We start from the raw sequence: 20,708 nt of genomic DNA on the forward strand, positions 1-20,708 counted from the left end.
ATAATCAAGATTTCAATATCCCCTTCTTGATGTACCATACAAGTATGTACTTCCGACAAAATCGTCTTTTTCTACTGATCAACAGTCTCCACAAAAAAGAAGCATTCCATACCAACCTAATAACTCCATAGAACCCAGGGATTCTTCCCTCCCTTATCGAATCGGTTTTCCCCGTGAAAATTTTATTTCGGGCGCCCCAATTTTTCGAGCCAACCGACTGCGTGGAACTGGTATTAATATGAAAAGGGCGAGGTGTTGTATACCGTCGGATGGAATTAACTTAATCGGGTGAAAAAAGGGCAGCAGCCTTATCCATCTTATTTCGATCTAAATTAGTCTCCATTAAGAAGTTTCAACGAAATGAGTTGAAAATGGAAATTGTGCGTGGGATTTGATGGTGATGGTGTTTGGAATACGTGAATTGTCATTTGGGTTCATTGCGCATTCGGGAATACCCCTGATACTCTCACCTTGAGTACCTATCATTTCTGAAACTGAATGCGGCTTTCGATGAATACATCGCAAAATCCCTTGAGAAAATGTGAATATACTAGGTACCAGAAAAAAGTCATATTTGTGTGTTATAGCGATATAGACCAAAGTAAACTTTCACCATGAAAAGAGCTTTATGTTCTTCTTGCGTCCAGAAATAAATAAATAAATTTTTCCAACGTCTCCAGAAGATTTCCATGAAATTTCTCGCTAGACATATCTGTATTGTTTAGTGAGTTTTGAACTGATTGGATCGGTATTTCTTCCAATATTTGAAAAAAACTGATTCCTATTGCTCCATCAAAATTCAACATCGATCTACTATGGAAATTCCAATTCCATAACTCATTTTTTATTACCAAGGGCCTACCCTGAAATTTTCATAAAAGTTCCTAGATTTTTTTCTTGAGAAAATTAAGTATTTGAAACCAGAGAGGCGAATTTTTCATCAATGTGTTCAATTCAATCGTTTTAGGCCATTTCTGCTGAAAATTTGGAAATAACATTTGGGCTGAATGTAAACGATCTCGTTTTTAGGAAATAAGCGCACAAAATGAAATTTAGATTTAAGAGAGAAGCACTTGATTCCATTTTATCGATATTCAAGTCATTGTGTAACATTCTTATTCGTAGGATATGATGACAACGATCTCTGACCTGTTTCAATGGAACAGAAGAATAAGTAAACATTACTTTGTAGAAGACTTACGAACCTTGCTGAACTAGGACGGAATAACAAATCAAGAACATTTTCACCAGTGGGATAATTTCAAACAAATAACAAATCATTCGTGTATTTAGAAAAAAAACGTCTGGCTTTAAACTCCGAATCTAAACCATTGAACTATATTTTAATACCTCATTGATCTTTGTCGCTGCAAAATGGCGAATGCACAACTAGAAATCTCAAGTTCTTGTTGAAACAATCTGAAGTGAAGTGCTTTTCGTCACTCTTCTTGAAATACTGATCATCTTTCCAGTATATAGCACTGGAGGATGGAAGTAGTGTGTACTATCAATTCAGAATTGTACGAAAAGGTCCGCAAAAAAGGGCCAAGACTGCCAAGAGTAAGGACGAAGACAACGATCAGATTCTTAGACTCCAAATGTGTATGGGAGTGTCCAATAGGTAGGAATATTGGTCAATCATCGTACAGTCCTAGACCTTAGGACTAAAAGAATGCTCCCAAGCATGGGAACCGACTTCAGCAATTCTTAAGAATTCCCTACAATATAGGGAGCATGTAGGGTCTACGTGCTCCATTCTCTGCTCATTAATTATAATTCTGTTGAATAAGCGGAAGAGTACAACTGTGTTCTCGATTGATTGAAGCTTACGAGGTTGTCAGTTATGATGTCGAGGTATCTGCTGAGTGCCGACTCTATATCCTGTCTCGTGATATTTAGGTCAGTAATAGAGACAGTCTTGTAGAAAAAGATGCTGAAGGGAAGTAAACTGTCATCTGCAAAGGAGTGGATGGGGTTGTTGGTTACGTACAGAAGATCATCGATGTGAATTAGAAAGAGTGTTGGGACGAATACCGAACCCTGCGGCACACCAGTATTTACAGTATTTCTGTAATGTATTTGGTTGTGGTGTTCGAAATATTTTTGAATATCGGACGGAGTTGATGTTTTTCTCCAGAACTTTGCTGATTGCAGATATAAGAGAGCAATCGGACGGTACTTGGAAGCAGTGTTTTCGAGCTTGTCTTTGGTATCTCAACCTTCTGGAAAAGTTGAAATGAATGAATAAACTTTGTTTCGAATACGCTTCGCCTAAAGAGAACAGCGCTCATGAGTCCAATTTCCATTTCTTTCATATAGAAACAGTCCAATATTAACACCATAACGACAATGTACATCGAAAAATAACCAGCGGAATAACATTAATTACCATTAATCTGGGGTCACTATGGCCTCATAACGTGCAAGTTATTCAGCTGATTAAAACCGAGGTCCATATTACATTCTGACAATTCTGACCAGGCCACGGTTCATTCTCTCTGGCGGAACCAATTAAATTTTGTCCGACTCATGGATTTTATTGTAATTTCCTGCACCAATGCGGGGCGCTAGCGTTCGTATTTCAATTTCCACGTAAGCATTTGTGTGAGGGATATATTTCCATGAAAGATTATGCGGTTGAGATGAAAAACGTACGAATATTCACCGTACTGGGAGATTCCGAAGTGTTGAAGAAAGAAACAGAAACATTTTTAATTGAAATTAATATGATGAGCGCCATAAACGTAGAGTTCTCCTGAATTACTGAATATCAAATGAATTTCAATTACCTAACCCTCCTCAGAATCTTCACTTCAGTCACCAAGAAATACAATAGGTACAATTTTCCTTTCTCTAAAATTGCATTTTGGACGAGATGCAAAAAAAAAGTAAACAATATAAGTTTTCTTTCTTTAAAATCGTATATTGGACGAAATATAACATGCAAAAAACAGAAGTTTCTCAGAAGCTAGACAGGGTTTTTTGATGCTACATTTGATTAGAAACCGCAATAAAAATGTAATAGAGTAAGATCCCAGAGCGACCAGACATAACTTATTTTCACACAGATGAAACTTTAGGATCTCAGTAGATTTTCATGTGCTTTGAATACCTGCGAACTTGTGTAACTTGCCTAGTGACACCTGGGCAGATACCAGGTGGCAAAGGTGACTAAAAATAAGTGTTACTTTACTTATTTTCACATGGCTGATTTTTATATATGTTTTAAAGAATATCATTCTGAAGTTATATTATAAGTGCCAGACACTTCCCATGGGCCAAAACTCTTGCCAGACGCTTTGAAAATGCACAAAAAATAAATGAACTTTACTTATTTTCACATGTATGATGTTATAAAATATGCCATTGAAGTATAGGTGAATCCCTCCACTCCATCCACTTCAACTGCTGAGCTTTTATTTGTTAAACAATCTTCAAGTGGTAATAGTAGAAGTGAATAAAATGAGAGTTGTAATATTCGGATTGAAAGAATTTTCTTTCGATTATTTGATTTTTGGCAGATTTTATAGGGAAGAAGAGACGTTTAGAGAATCCGAAATCAAACTATTCCCTATATAAAATTGGAAGTTTCATTAAAATTTAATAAAATTTATGTTCGTTTTCCCTGAAGGCCTTCAATAATCAAGTATTATATTCTCGATGGACATTGAAAATTTTGCGAAATTTGTACTCAACATACATTTCAGCCAAGGTAGGAGGACGAGTAGTAGGATCAATTCAGTACACTAAGAATTTTGACACAAAAATAATTGTACTACAACTCTAATTTTATTCACTTCTAATATTACCACTTGAAGATTGTTTAACAAAGAAAAGCTCAGCAGTTGAAGTGGATGGCGTGGAGGGATTCACCTATACTTCAATGGCATATTATATAACATCATACATGTGAAAATAAGTAAAGTTCATTTATTTTTTGTGCATCTTCAAAGCGTCTAGCAAGAGTTTTGGCCCATGGGAAGTGTCTGGCACTTATAATATAACTTCAGAATAATATTCTTTAAAACATATATAAAAATCAGCCATGTGAAAATAAGTAAAGTTCATATATTTTTTGTGCATCTTCAAAGTGTCTGACAAGAGTTTTGGCCCATGGGAAGTGTCTGGCACTTATAATATAACTTCAGAATGATATTCTTTAAAACATATATAAAAATCAGCCATGTGAAAATAAGTAAAGTAACACTTATTTTTAGTCACCTTTGCCACCTGGTATCTGCCCAGGTGTCACTAGGCAAGCTACACAAGTTCGCAGGTATTCAAAGCACATGAAAATCTACTGAGATCCTAAAGTTTCATCTGTGTGAAAATAAGTTATGTCTGGTCGCTCTGGGATCTTGGACTATAACCTTATTTTTTCGAGGGCTGTATAAGTATGTCATTATAATGATTTGATATTAAATTTCAAAAATAAAGTACCTAAGTACCTAGATTGAGTTCAATTGTAGGCACTGATAGTCCAGTGATCAAATGTCCAGTGATGAAATGTATTGATAAATACAACATTTCAACGGATGTTGCAAAGCTTTCTCTCGCACATAGATCAAATCATACACTTTAAAGAATAAATTTACTGAAGATTTGATTTATTTTCTCATGTTCCCATTTCTGAAATAAAATACCTACAGTAGAAGTTGTATTTCTCCTTATAATCACTATTTTGCCATTGTAAGTAAGTGTTAACAGTAATTAAACTATATTCTGATCCGCCAATTTGAATTTCTTGGAAAGACTCACCATTCCTGCCATCTTTTTTTTCAGATTACAGTGTGATTAAATATCAAATATTTTACAATGCTGGACTTTTGTGATGAATGATGAATTGCTATAACTATTGGGTATGTGCTTTACATCGAATACTGCCGGTGAACTTTTTTACTTGCATGCAAGTAAATGTTGCGTGCCCGTAGTTGACGCACGAGGATACATTTAGAAGTTCAAATTGCATATAATTTTCGTCAGGGTAATACAGCAAAAGAAATAACGTCAAATAAACAAATCGTTACGTTAGAATACCAACCAAAATTTCAAACCCCTGCTGCTTCACTACCAGGGGGAAGCATTACCCCGTGAGTTCGAAAAACGATACGGGTGATATGATATGTCATTAAAAAGATATCGAGTTCTATAGAACCAACAAAAATGTTTTTGTTTTGTTTATCGAATATTAGAAATAACCTCCATCAAAAAAGGTCAGTGTAGCTATGCCACCAATTGTCACCTTCTCCAAATCCAGCAATTTTCATCTAAAAATTGTTATTATACATATATGTAAGAGTTGAAACAAGGGATTGCTTGAGAAATGATCTTATTCATGTCTTGTCTGCAATAATCCCACGAGAGCTTTATAAGAGGCATTCTCTCCAATTGTAGATAAATTTCCCTAATGAAATAACCGGGAATTTAAAGGGTAGAAAGTGAATTCCACGAGTACCTCATTTAACTCATCCCCATAAGCTTGGTCACTGTGGCCTTGAGATAATGAAAATACTCATTTAATTTAATTGTTGAATTATTTCACGGAAAGTTATGATTCCCCTTGGTAGAAAGTTGAAACCACGAGGATGAAAAAACCAGACAAGTTCTATTTCAAACCAAGAGTCTATAAATCCGAGTATGTTTCAACATCATCATTTTGAAGCCGTAAAATATTTGCGTTGGTCGTGTGTGTGGGATTTTTTTTGTGCAGTATTCTGGTCAATGTTTATTAGCATCCTTCAATAATTATAATATTATTTGATTATCGCTACAGTTTATGTGAATATTTTCGACACCTACATTCTATCATTCGGCTATTAGGAAGTGACACGTGGACAATCAATTACCAGAAATTCATTTGCTTTCAATACATGATTAATTTGGCAGATTGGTTCTGTCATATACAATGAATTAGCTAGATTAATATAGGTTTCTATCATTGATTAATTATCTACAACGGAAACACCACGTTCGTACTAAAATTATATCGGATGAATATGATCAGCAATATTTCAAACTTTATTTTTATGTCGGAATATACAATATCTATAAATGAATTATTTTGTGAATTTGGATAATTCTGATTGAAAAGTGTTTTATGAATCCACAGACCCGATAACGTTCTGGAATTGTGGAAATTATTTCTTCCAACTCTCAAAATTCACTAGTAAACTTGATGTGTGTAATGTGTAATTCCATAATTCGACCTATAAGTTCTACTCAATCATTTGTCATTATACATTAGATATGTTTGAGTTGCCAAACGGTCGTTTGTTGAAATCAACTGCAGATATTTCTCTATAAAAATGTTTAACAGTTATATTTAAGGAACTACTCGATTTACTCGAAATAATCTAGTAGACGATTTCTTGCCTAGCTCCCTGTTCTTAATTTTAAGTCTCTCATGAAAAACTTTCTACGGAATATTGAACTTTATAAACCAGAATATTTTTATAGTTTCATTTCTGCGAAAGACATTGCATTTTGGGAACCACGAATTTGAATAATCTGGTAGATTTCCAACACCAGTGTGAAGAATTTCTACGAAATCGACAGATATCGCTCATCTTCCATTGAAAACCTAAGAGGAAATACAATTTGTTTCAATGAAGGGAATATTCATGATTCGTTTTCTTGTTTATTCTCAGTAAAACCTAAAATCGGATCCAAAAACATATTCAGGACCGCAACACGCCAAACAACTCATGAATATTCGATACATTCTCATCCATTCCATCTCCACCCCCAAATTTAATTAAATGAACAACATTCCTCGGCATTCGCCACCCCCACACTTCAAGTTGGGAATTCCAACTAACCTCTTAATGACAATATTTCTATTCCAGGACTCCAAATACGAGGGTCTCATCGAGCAATTGGACAAATACTCAAAGCAGGGAATACCCAAAAGTCAGTATTACCAGCAGGGGACCGACGAAGCGTTGGACGCACTGTACAAACTCGAAGAAGATTGGAGGGATATAGTTGAATACAAAGGTAATTTGCTTGTATTTGAACTACTAATTTACATGTGTGCTTAGAGACGACGTTTAATGAATGGAGGCATGTACGTCAACTGTTTCGATAGTTGGGACGAAGCAAGAGGAAAATTAATTTCTCTTTATCGCTGAGAATAACAAGAACTCGATTAGAGTCAACATTTCTAGGTTGATCGTGACAAACAAGCCCTGATTAATTAGAATTGCAGAATATCTAATCGGATTTCGGTTGAATAAAGGTTGTGGCATTTGGAGGGGGAATATTTTGGGAGGTGTACCGAATTCACACAAAATTTTAATTTTAAGCTTCTCGAACGTAGCGAATAGCTCAATTCTGTGGCCACAAACTTTCATGAAAAGGAAAAAAAACTGTAAGAAATAAACAATGTACTACCAGCTCCAATGGTTCACGCTTGACAACTGATCACAAGTGAAGTGAGATGCAAAGTCAATACTACATCAAATTTTATGTGCAGCATTTGTGCTTATACTAGTTCTCTAGATCTCGAAAAAATGATTATCTCCAGTCATTCATTGCTGTATCCAGTTACCGGAAATAAATCTACAAAAAGATAAAAAAAATTTAAAAAAATAAAGGTGCGAACAGACTTATAGTTTCTTAGGCTGATTGCGACTGTGTGCCCTCCTGTGACTGAAGAGACCCAACCGTGACTTACAGATCCTTCCACACTCCGGGCATGGATAGTCACCAACCAGATCTGGCAGCCACTGTATCCTCCTCGTGTATCCATTATAGCTGTGGACCAAAGACCTACACTGTGACCTGTCCAACGCTAGTTGTTCCCAGGCATTTAACTGATTTTAGGGATTGATGTAGTATATCCTTAAAAAGCTCATACTGGCCTCCTGGTTTCCGGGCTCCCTCTGTGAATTCGCCATAAGCTATTTTGGGGAGTCTTGTGTCTTGCATCCTCAGAAAGTGGCCGCCCCATCTGAGTCGGGCCCTCGTTACTTGAGTCTCAAGTGTTGTACAACTCGCGCGTTCCAAGACTTCTGCATTCGAAACTTTGTGGAACCATCTGATGTGCATTATCTGTCTTAGATGACGTTGTTGCGTTTGTTCAAACTGTTTGATATGTCGCCTTCAGGGCTTTCACTTCCGTAAAAAAGCGTTAGGAGGACCACTGCTTTGTAAACAGCTGTCTTGGTCTTCAGATTGAGGTCGTGATTTTGAAACACTCTGTCCTTTAGTTTCCAGAATGACCGTGATGCTGAATTGATACGGTTGTGTATTTCCTTGTCTAGTTTAGCCCTACAATCATATTTATGAAGCTTCCCAAGTATTTGAACTACTCAACCTGTTCTGGAGTTTCATTCTCCAGGCTGATATCTGTTTGAAGACTTTCTGGCGGCCTTACCAGGATTTTGGTTTTGCCGATATTGAGTCTAAGGCCTAAAGCTTCGTATATATGTTTTTAGGTATCCAACATTACCTGTATAATTATCTGCAACTGTTGTAAAAAACATTTGTTGGAATCTCTAAATATCTGCTCCCATAGAACTATTTATCGTCTTATTCACTAGATAATATTTACAACTTATGACTGGAATACTTTCAAACTGATTCGGGATTTTCACAGACAGAGGCTTGGTTCATTTATTTCACTCGGACTCAAGATGACCTAATTTCCTAATGTCTAAACAGGAAGGGTGATTGAAAATTTCCCATGGCATTGGATAAATCTCATCAGAAACCACCACAGATGAAATCAATTACAGTCTAAGAATAGCTCATCTCCTATTATATATTGCTCCTTCACGTCCAACACCCTTCATCATCTTATATCCCACGCATCTATCTTAGCGCATAACGACCAGCTTATGGAGAATGAATTGATCAATTAGGCAGAATCCGGGAAGATTTATCACGAAATTACTGCCACTTAATAATGGGGCACTAAGATTCAAGGCGTTCCATAAAGGATAGGTCAAGACTGAAAGAAATTGGATATTGGATAGTCTTGAAACTATACACAAGCCATGGTCAATAGGCACATATTTCTTTGCAGATATTTTCCGTGTCTTAACGACATAATTATCTCGAAACTCATCATATTCATGATCAGTTTTAATGAACTGAAATAAACGTGCAAAAATGGCTTTTCGCCCTTGCTTTCCCTCATCCAATCTGCAAATTTATACAATTTCATCTTCTCGATAACTACGAGTTCAGATGTCGGAAAATGGAAATCTTACGATCTCCAAACAAATGGTGCCAATTAAAGAAGCACTTCTGCGACGTCTTGTCAGAATATAATTCGGAATGTTTCATATTGGGAACGGCGGTAGTGTCGGATATTCTTGCATCCTCTCTTCTCTAATGAACGGAATAAACATCTTTCGACCTGATTTCGCTCAGCGGACAAGATTTGTTTGTAATTATCCTTTTTTCAGATCTACCCGAAAAGCAACAGCAGCAGCAGACGGTGCTGTGGGAGCTGATAAAGACCGAAATACAGTACATAAAAATGTTAACGGTTGTTACAGATGTGAGTACATTTGAAGTCATCAACTGTGATTGATATACAGAATGTCCCGTAAACCAATATTAATTTAAAATTCTTAACGTGTTTTTTTCCAATCGAATACTGTTGCAGCTCTTTCTCTCCTGTCTGCGGGACCTCCAGTCGAAGAATCTCCTCAAGGAAATCGACACGGAAAAGTTGTTCTCGAACATTACGGAAATACTGGACGCGAACCTCATCTTCTGGAAGAACACGCTGTATCCCCTGGTTAGGGACATGCGGAGGTACAAACGGCCAGCTTGCATAGAGAACATGTTGGAGGGATTCTCGATGCTTCACGAAACCTTTCAACCGTACTATAAATATTGTGCTGAGCAGAGTCGCTGCCAGCACTATTGTAGGGAAAATTTGGACAGTGAAGTTTTCACGGCTTATCTGACGTGGTGTGAGAGCCAGAAGGACTGCAATAGGTAAGAAGATCGTATTTCTGGTTACTTTATATGAAAAAACGCAGCAGCATTTTCCCTTGACAATTTTGCCAACTTTTTCCCCTAAATATTTCCCATGCGATAACTCTTGTTGTTTTTCACCATTTCAAAAATATTTTATATTCATAATTCAGAAGATTCCTCAAAATAATGGAAAAAATACACTTATTTTGCGAACTTCACAAAGTAAAGAGTAGTCAAAATTCTACTGAGGGTATCTCAAAAACTAGCAGCTAAGAATGCGGTTGACACATTCTCGAGCTCCTTTTTCCTGAGTTATCCAAATCTGAAAACAGAACCGACCTATCATTTCTAGATTTTGAGTTATGGACAAGAATTGAGAAATTGCTATTTTCAATAATGCTAAAGTAAAAATGGATGCATAGGAGAAGGGATTCGATAATCGGTAATTCTGATTACCAGGAAAAATAAATGCATATTTAACAGTCAATATGGTAACGCCTACCTACTTAATGTCTCATTATTCAATAGTGAAACACAAAGCACAAGAAAGTTCTTATTTTTTTTTTTATATTCAGGTGGATAAATTTTTCAAATCAGAAAAAAATTTGCAGCAAGATAAAAGAACTTTCAGCTATAGTTACCAATCAAAAAATCAGAATCATGAAGATGGATGGATAAACAAATTCAAAAAAATCCTCTTCGAATTACCCATAAAAAATGCCCGTATCTAATATATAAAATTCTCGTGTCATAGTTTTCGTTACCATACTCCTCCGAAACGGCTTGACCGATTTTGATGAAATTTTTTGTGCTTATCCGGTATCTATGAGAATCGGCCAACATCTATTTTTCATCCCCCTAAATGTTAGGGGTAGTCCACCCCTAAATTTTTTTTGTATTTTTTAGACAAAATTTTTAATTTCTATTTTTTTATGATACAACATACAAAAATACATACAATCCTCAATTTTCACCCTTCTACGATCAACCCTTATTTTTTAATAGCCATTTTAGTAATTTAATCATTAGGAAATTATTTATATGGCAAAACAACGTTTGCCGGGTCAGCTATCTATGAGAATCGGCCAACATCTATTTTTCATCCCCCTAAATGTTAGGGGTAGTCCACCCCTAATTTTTTTTTTATTTTTTAGACAAAATTTTTAATTTCTATTTATTTATGATACAACATGGAAATTATTTATATGGCAAAACAACGTTTGCCGGGTCAGCTAGTAGTGTCATAATGATTTTCGAGTACGAGTTGAAGAGCAAGAAGGGTATTTCAGCATTATTTAAAATGGCAATTTCTCAATTTTTTTTTTATAACTCAAAATCCAGAAATGATAGGCCGATTCTGTTTTCAAATTCAAATTTTATATTAGTCAGGAAAAACAAAGCTCGAAAATGTGTCAAAAAAACATAATCCATGTGTGTATTTTATTTTCGGACACCTTATACATATGAAAAAATATAGGATAAGCTCATTCTTTGAAAAAATAAATCATACGGTAGCTTTGATAGTAACAAAGTTATGGACCATGTACAGGGTGGGCAAAATTCGTTGTCTACTGAGGGGATCTCGAGAACTATAGCAGCTAGAAGAAAACGGATGACACATTCTCTAGCTCATTTTTCACGACTTATCCCAATCTAAAAACAGGAGTCGTCCTATCGTTATTAGATTTCGAGTTATAAACAAAAATTCAGATTTTGACGATTCCGAAAAGTTCTCATAACTTTTTTGTCTTTGAAGTTACAGATCTGAAACTCAAACCTTCTTAGGCACTCTCATACGTAGAATCTACTCACAAAAGATTCTTTTTCAATTCAAAAATAAAAAATCCAATAAAAGTTTGCATTTAAAAAAATGAAAGTTCACCTAATGATTCGAAATGAACAGATATTTTGTGCTAATAAGTGGATTCTACGTAAAAAAGAACCTGTAGAAGGTTCAAGTTTCAGGTTTGTAACTTCAAAGACAAAAAAGTTATGACATATCATTATGAAATCATTATTGCGCTTAGGTCATTTAATATTATGAAGCATTAATTAAACCAAGCATACCAATTTGAGCTGCTTAGCTCCAAAGAAAATGGGCGTCCAAGCCCAATTTGCTATGAGATTAGTTCCATACAGTATTAAAGGTAATTTTGCAGCACCTTCAAAACCACCTCCCTCTTTGTAGACGAGATAGGAAGCATATCCTATCCCTGAATATAAGGATGTCCATATATACTTTACGAAATTCTCAAACACAAAAACGAAGTATCGTAGGAGGCTGTGGTTTTCACCATTCTTTGCTTCTCCGAAAATGAGCTCGGAAATATGTCATCCGTTTTCTTCTAGCTGCTATAGTTCTCGAGATCCTCTCAGTAGACAACGAATTTTGCCCGCCTTTTGGTCACTCTGTACATAATATCGATGTTTTTATTCTCCAAAATTGAATTTTATACAGAATATGCTAAACTAGCAATCATGTGAGTATGTGAAAATGTGTCAAAGGGTAAATGTACCTGAAAATTATACATATATAACGGAATTATTTCGCACACAGAACAGGTTCATTCGTTTCTCTAAATCACGGGAAAAATATTCATGAATACTATTCCAGGCGGCATTATATCACCGTGAAATTAACTACGAATGTTCAATTTCTCATTCATTTCGCTATGAATGGAATATTCGAATAATACTCCACGATTTATGTTCAAAAGTTACTTCATTCATAGTTCTCCCTGTAGAAATGGTTCAGAGGGTGTGGAGTGAGATATGCGATCATTTCTGAATCGTGATAATATTTGGAATCTAATGGAATATTCAAATAAGGCTTTATTATTTATGTGAAAAATTCACTTCCTTCTCAGTAGCTAGCTTATATTGTGCTGAATTTTTTACTTCAAAAGAAAAGTCATACAAAACATAATAACATCTTAACAAAAGTAACTTAACTTAAACTTGGACAATTCTTATACGTGCAGCCAATTTCCTTATCAATTTCGAAGCATTTTTCATTTTTTTTTTCAGTAGAACCATTGAGTATAAGGTTTTACTCAAAGGTAGAACTAAAACGATTCTTCAAAATTTCCAAAAGTTCAAAACTGAATGTAAATATCTCTCTTTTCATTCACTGATTACCTTTTATATTCTATATTTGTTCGCTTGGATTGTCTGTTTTGACAATTGTTATTGGTAAAATAAGAGCTCCTTCTTTGCTCATATAAGATTGTTTTTAAACTTCATCAAGCTCTTGCCCTCTGAAATCGATAAATTCTAGTAAGCTGCAGATGGTGGCATAAAAAGCCATGTAGTATTCATTATATTTATGTTGCCTTAAGGTCAGAATCCTGTACCATACTGATTGAATTAAGAGCGCTCTACATTTCGCGAATAATTATTCACTTGAAAATCGCAATCCTAATGAACTAGCAAGGTACCCATTAGAGTATTCAACTATAGTTAAATTCTTGAAATCGCATTTCAGCGGAATTCTGCACCAGAATTCAGAATCGATTCCAGGAGCTCATTACTATCGGCTTTCCAGTACTTGAATCATTGCTCCACCGAAACATATTTCATGCATAAATTCTGTATGGCATTACAGCAATCATGTCTATTGTCACTTCGAAACTGGTGACCTGTGTGATTCAACGGTGATTTATTCTATGCTTGATTATAGCGGATCGGCAATACATGCAGCGTTTTGAGGGATTATGTATAATTAATATGGGCCTACCTCATATTGAATTGTTTCCATTTGATGTAAAAATCAGTCAGATATCAGAATTTGCAAATAAATAAATGTTGGATATCCGAAGCTTCGCCTATTTTTTGACAAACCCTTGAGCATTAAACTCAACTCTCCAAGAAGTCATACCACTCAACCTATTTTTTTTTATGTTTTATAAGATATGCGAGTATTATGCCAATGACATGCAAACTCCATTTTCATATTTTTTACGCTATACATATGTACGAATAAAGCTTAAACTGATATGAGTAAATGTATGAATCGCTCAATAAAACGAATCTCAACTTTTTCGTGTGAAATGTACAGGGTGGCAAAATTCGTTGTCTACTGAGGGGATCTTGAGAACTATAGCAGCTAGAAGAAAACGGATGACACGTTCCCGAGCTCTTTTTTCCTGACTAATCCGAATCTTAAAACAGAATGGGCCTATCATTTTCATATTTAGGGTTATAAACAAAAATTGAGATTTTGACGATTCCTAAATAACTTCTCATAACTTTTTTGTCTTTGAAGTTACAGATCTGAAACTTGAACCTTCGTATTTTTTTACGTAGAATCTAAGTACTGTGATAAAAGATTTTTTTCCAATTCAAAAATAACAAATTCAATAAAAGTTTGCATTTAAAAAAATGGAAGTTCACTTGATGATTCGAAATGAAAAAATATTTCGAGCTCATCAGTGAATTCTACGTATAAAAAAACCTGTAGAAGGTTCAAGTTCCAGATTTGTATCTTCAAGGACAAAAGAGTTATGAGAACTTCAGAAATTGTCAAACTCTAAAACGAAGTATCATAGGAGGCTGCGGTTTTCACCATTCTTTGTTTCTCCGAAAATGAGCTCGGAAATGTGTCATTCGTTTTCTTCTAAGTGCTATAGTTCTCGAGATCCTCTCAGTAGACAACGAATTTTGCCCACCCTGTACTTTCCATATACGCAACATCGATTAATGTGAATGAAAATTTGCCTATACTCGTATATGTTTGAGAAAAATATGGATAAAATTACGGCCTCATACGACCACGCAAAAGCTGAGCTCAATTTGAAAATTGATTTATTACATTTTTGTAATGATTTATTACATTTTTCCTTGCAACTCATTTCAGGTTTACTCTTCCAGCCGCTGAAACTCCTGAAAAAGAAAATATGTTCAATTTGCGCCTGCGTTAAAACTATATAACGGCCGGTTTCATAATCAAACCTAAAGTCGCTTTAATTTTAAAGCTTCCTTTAATCCTACTAAAAATGACACTGAAGGAAGCTTTAAGCTTAAAGTGACTTTAAATTTGATTATGAAACTGGACGTAAGTTGTTTCTATCATATGCTTTTTTTACTTTATCAAGCTTTCACCCTCTGAAATCGATTAATTGTACTAGGCTCCAGATGGTGGGAATAAAAATCATATGGTATCTATGAAACATTTCATTCTTTTCTGAAAAAAAACAAGTACTTTCATCAACTAAACATATTTTGATATCTGATCAAAATAATTATCTTTTGAAGCGAATTTCCCTGAAATAAATTGATGGAAGGGCAGTGATCCCTACAGTTGTCTAGCAGTATAATTCAATGTTTTTCAGCATATCTTAGAAAAAAAAAATTATCATAATGAATTCATGAAATGCTTCATTCAATATTCAAATAATTCATTCTTGTTGACTTACCTACTTATAACTAATCATTGAAGGTGATACAATATAATTTCCATCCCCTTATTGACTTCCTCCCACCTTTGAACTACCACCAGTCATCTGTATTCGAACCGATGAATTCTGAATAGTCACTAGCAACATATCGAAACATCGCCTAGACAGGACCTCGTTACATTCCCTCAATGTTACCAGGTTTGTCGCCAAACAAAATAAGGTCCGCACTGAATAGTTACAAGTTAATTAAATACGACGTATCGAATCGAAACTAATCCAATCACGATTCATCAATTATGCCGTATCGCTGCTCCTAAGCAGAATGTGTTGACATTCTTCCTATGGGCTTACATACCAACCCCTGCAACCCATTTAGAAATCTGTAATTAGCAGTATTCCCCCCTCTTGTTTCAGATTAAGATTAATGGATATTTTGGTACAACCAATGCAAAGACTGACTAAGTATGGCCTTCTATTGAAGGCTGTTTTGAAGAATACGGAAGAGGATGTGGAGAAGGAAAATATTCAGGCCATGGTGAGTAGAAGATTTAGATAACTTAAAAGCTTTCTTAGAGATATTAATCAATACACTCTAGGATGAGCTCACAGCCTTAAAAAATTATATTCTTTATTCTTTGATAGTTTTAGTTTTAAACATTTTTTTTTCCAATCCGACGATGCTTATTCTCTCATATTATCTGATATAAATATTTGATCGTGAATTCAGCCACGGCCTTCTAAAGACTTCTAAAGAGGGGGTTTAGAAGGCCGTGATTCAGCGCATGATCGACATATCAAAATCCATAGGCGTCACTAGGTAGGGGGTAGAATCTGGGGCCCCAATGGCTTGCAACGTTTTCTCAACAATTGTAGAGCGCCCATTTCCAAACAGTCCAAACAGGATAGAGCACGTCCCATATTGAAACTTATTGTGTTTGGCAGAATCGATAAATCAGTTTTCATTTTCAATTTCAAAGATAAACTGATATATAAACAAAGATAAATCTAATATCAAAAAAGGATTCCCACAAATCGTTCATTAAAATTGCAAAATGGCGAATGCATCGGAAAATAATCATTTTAAATGAAGGATCTGTATAAATTTACATCGCAGTGGGGCAACTGTGTTAACGATCATTTATAAGGACCCATAGTTGTACCGAACCTCCTAGTTCGGATTTAGGCAAGCAGTCATGTTGTGTACATTGCAGTTGCTATTTGGACTGAATTACCGGCTTTGTATTTTCGAACATATCTGTTCATTTGATTAATGACTACATAGTAGAGCGATTTCATTCAATCATCTTGATTTATTGCATTGGAGTACTTGCCGCATTATCGAGTATTGAAATCAGTTCATACAATGATGGATCGGTACACTTTTTCTGATGTTTCCCATAACTTACAACCTTTTTACTGAGTTGAAAAGAATATGCTTTCCATTCTTCGAAAAATTAAGTGCGTCATATAATCGCGAATTAATTCCACAAGTTAACATAATGGTTCATTTTTGAATGGAAGATCTCAGAAATTTGTCGACCTTTAAAAAGTCGAAAGACTCTATCGCTGAAGATCCTGTGTAATTTCTATGATTTCTACTTCATCAAATAATGAAATTTGATTTGAACATGTCTTGAGTGTTAAAAATTACGGAAGGCTGGACAAATATTCTACTCATAATAATTGAAATATGTAGATTACCTACTTAATTCTCAAAGACCTTCTGTATATTCTTTAGTCTCCGTCTGTGGTAGTCATCAGGTTATACCTGCCATTACAATTTCAATACTTAAAGGTTTCAACTAAATTCGGTAAAATAAAATCCCAGCTTCACCTTCTATGTATTTAGAATTCTAGCTAACTGTGTGAAATGGCATAAAATTTCTAAAATTATTCAAAATACAAAGTTCATCAATGATTATCGTCTCTGAATGAGTTATATTACTTTAAAACATTATATTAAACCTACAAACTCGTTATTCGTTAAAGAAACGGAATTTTCTTAAATAATTCATTGCTTAAAATTTGGGATACCGGTTGGCGCGTTTATCAATAAACTGTTGAATTAAATAGGTCTCAAAAAAAATACACCAGATCCTATAATTAGTTGTGTACGCGGCAAAGCAGCCCTCTCCAAAGTCGCGGTTGATTCTTCCAGGAATCGTTTCCAGTTTTGGGGTGGTGAATACGCTTAATCCTGTACCAAAATGATCCTGAGAATGAATTATGGTTAGCGGTTCAGACGATTTCGATCTTCCAAAAGGGGAAAATGTTGGGTTGAAGTTGAAAGTCGTTTTTCACCCATACTACGTCATTCAGGGTTGGCATGCAATAAATTTTGGATCACGTGGGGGATAGAATCGAATATATCTGGAGATCTCCCTCTTTCGAACATTTCGTTCAGGAATTTGAAATTTTTTCACACTTCAGAATAAAAAAGAGTTTCATACCTGCCAACTACTCTCCTTGGCCTCTTTGTAGTCACAGCTAGACCAACAGAATTGTCATTGTCTTTTTTTAATGGATTTTCATCTCAATCATTCACAGGAATATAGAATAATGCATTTTGTTCCAGATAAAAATGGTTGATGACTTCGTCAATAATGTCAACTCCAGTTTGAAACATAAACAGGATAAAGAACGACTAAAAGGCATCATTGCTAGAATAGAAAGTTACGATATCGTGGTATGTATAGAGTGAATAATTTTTTTTATGGAATATCGAAACTTTTTCTAAATATCCATTTTCCTACCAGAAGAAAGGGCTATTATTTACCCACGTTATCATTCCTTAGTGAATGTCCGCGAAATCCCCATGAGTATATAATGAGAACTGAAAATGAAATTCTATCCAAGAGTTAGTGATGTACTCTAGAAAATTAACGTGGAAAAACTCCGGAAACAGGTTTGAGGATTTCCACTCTTGGATATAAAAATTACTTTTTATATTCTTCAAGGGAATTTTCGTTTCATTCCGATATAATCTGATCAACGCAATAAAACCTCTAGTGGCCTCTTTTGATTCCGCCCTAACAATATCGGAAAAATTTCATAAAACTACAGCTCTCAGAGGGGGCTTCAATATCCCTTGCTTTCCGTCCACAAAACAGCCCTTAGTTGCGGATTCGGCATCGGCCCCTCATAATAAGATTCCGACACTTGTTATAGGACTCTAAGGACGACGACATAGAAAAGCTGCTGAAAAAGGACAAGGCCTTGACGCAGTTCGACCTGAATCGGCCGATGCTCAATTGTCCTGTGGAGAGAAAGCGTCATCTCCTTCTCGAAGGCGACCTCAAGTTGAAAGACAGTGGTGCCTCAAAGGTGAGGAATCTATTGATGCCTTTTATACTATCCATTTGAATTATTTCGTCACACTCAAAAAATTATAATTAATTAGGTGATCAAAAAGGAGTCTTCTATTTATTTCGATCCCGTCTATCCAACAACAGATATTTTACTTCTAATTTTCAATTTTGAACCGAAAGAGATCTCAAATGACTGGATTTGATCCAAAAATGAAGTATCCGCAGAGTCAAAACAAATATTTTCCGTCCGTAAATACACTAGCTAGTGGAGCTTGCGTTATGAAAATAAAAAAGCCTACAGAAGATCCTGACTTAACTTCAATGATTTTCACAATTTAACGAATTTCTTCTCATTCATTACGATATCGATAACTTCTAGAAGCAACTTTTTCCAGACGGAGGTGCACTGTTTTCTGTTGACTGACATGCTGCTCATCTGCAAGCCTTCAACTAAAAAAGGGGGTGCTACAATGAGGGTGGTGAGGCAGCCTTATCTGGTCGACAGATTAGTAGTTTCAGAATTGAACAAGGAAACTCCGAGCTTAGGTTTAATTTACAAAAACGAATTTGACATGGCTGTGGCTGCTTTCATATTGCAGAATAACGATCCCAAAAAAATCAAGGTAAATTTCAAATATTTATTTTAAATTTAAATTTCTTCCCACTAATCAATTTCAGGGCTGGAAGGATGGAATAAACAAAGCTCAGACCTTGTACGCTCAAGCGAAACAGATGAGCTACGTGGATGAGAGTTTAGACGCCGATATTAGTATAGAAAATTTAGAGAGTGATTATAATAGTCTTCAATTAGCTCCCCGATCTCCCCTAGCTACTTCTTCACGAGCTAGCAGGGTTTCAAGCCTTGCACATAGTCACAGGTGAATATATAACTTTATAGTATTTATCCACATGAAAATTTAGAAAACAGCTTCAACAAACGCAACTACGTCATCTAAGACAGATAATGCACATCAGATGGTTCCACAAAGTTTCGAATCATTATCATAGCAAATATAATAAACCACCTATGAAAAACTAACAACTGATCTTATTGACGATTAAATCGTATTTATATATCGATATTTGTTGAATCTGAAAGAAAAAATAGTTTTGTAGAAATAATGATGAGAAATTAAAAAATGAGACGTTGTAAAAAAAATTTAAACTAAATATATTTCCACAGTGGGTCTGTGGAAATGAATGATCAGTCTTCAGTTGGCTCGGCAAAGGATCCCTCCAAGCCAGTATCCATTGATGCAGAGAGAACAGGTTCTATATCCAGCGACGAAGGTGTTCAACCTCTTCCACCAGATAAAAGTCCAGTCTCCCAGAAGAATTCCTTCAAGAACCGGCTTTTCCACAAAACACCGAACACTCTTTCGGTTCAGCCTTTCAATAGTCTCGGCCAAAGTCTTCCAAATCTCACATTGGGATCTCCAAACGTTGGAAGTATGAGCCTTAGTTTGAATCAAAACACCTTATCGGTACCAAGCAATAAGAACAGTGGACAACTGTTGAGTCCCACCCAAAGAGGAATATCTTATCCTCCACCTTCCCCAACGAGGGCCAATCTTAGAAGAGGATTAGCAATTAGTCAAAACAAAAACCCTCCACTTATCAAAACTAGGCACCTTAGTTCTTCAGCAAGTTGTAGTCAGCAAATTCCTAGCACTAACGATTTTGACGTACCAGTTATAGCAGGTAAGTTTCATTCATTCTCAAAAAGAAACTTCTTGTCCCACGGCGTGTATTATAAGAGTAAAATAGATTCATGTAGAAAAAAACAGAATCACTTACAGATGGGACAAGAATTTAGACTCCATTGGTTGAATATATAAAGTAATCCCATTTCTGTTTCTTTTACTGTTCACACTAGAAGAAGAACACTGTGAGCCAACGTAATAAGAGTTTCCGTGAGTTTTCTCCTATTGTGATTATAAGTTTTGCAAGTTTTGTATTGAAGTACTCTGCATTAAGTTGATCGATCGATCCGTGAAACAAAAAACTTAATTTTGTTAAATGTTGCAGAGGTGAGCCCAAAAATATTGAAACTTGACTGCAAAACTTC

At 35.4% G+C, this 20,708-nt stretch overlaps 1 protein-coding gene across 7 annotated transcripts in view; it reads left to right on the forward strand.

Annotated features, from left to right (window-relative positions):
• The window catches only part of LOC123310994 (pleckstrin homology domain-containing family G member 5), a 137,981-nt gene that overhangs the window by 115,782 nt on the left and 1,491 nt on the right, over positions 1 to 20,708 (forward strand). For all 7 annotated transcript variants that reach the window (XM_044894729.1, XM_044894728.1, XM_044894732.1 and 4 more), the window contains 9 exons: positions 6,846 to 6,996; positions 9,414 to 9,508; positions 9,617 to 9,954; positions 15,747 to 15,867; positions 17,908 to 18,018; positions 18,501 to 18,656; positions 19,036 to 19,263; positions 19,319 to 19,518; positions 19,824 to 20,341. In XM_044894729.1, coding sequence (XP_044750664.1) covers positions 6,846 to 6,996; positions 9,414 to 9,508; positions 9,617 to 9,954; positions 15,747 to 15,867; positions 17,908 to 18,018; positions 18,501 to 18,656; positions 19,036 to 19,263; positions 19,319 to 19,518; positions 19,824 to 20,341 — 1,918 coding nt within the window. The remainder of the gene's footprint in view (positions 1 to 6,845; positions 6,997 to 9,413; positions 9,509 to 9,616; positions 9,955 to 15,746; positions 15,868 to 17,907; positions 18,019 to 18,500; positions 18,657 to 19,035; positions 19,264 to 19,318; positions 19,519 to 19,823; positions 20,342 to 20,708) is intronic.

This window comes from Coccinella septempunctata, chromosome 4, assembly GCF_907165205.1.
Source record: "Coccinella septempunctata chromosome 4, icCocSept1.1, whole genome shotgun sequence".
Classification (NCBI taxonomy): domain Eukaryota; kingdom Metazoa; phylum Arthropoda; class Insecta; order Coleoptera; family Coccinellidae; genus Coccinella; species Coccinella septempunctata.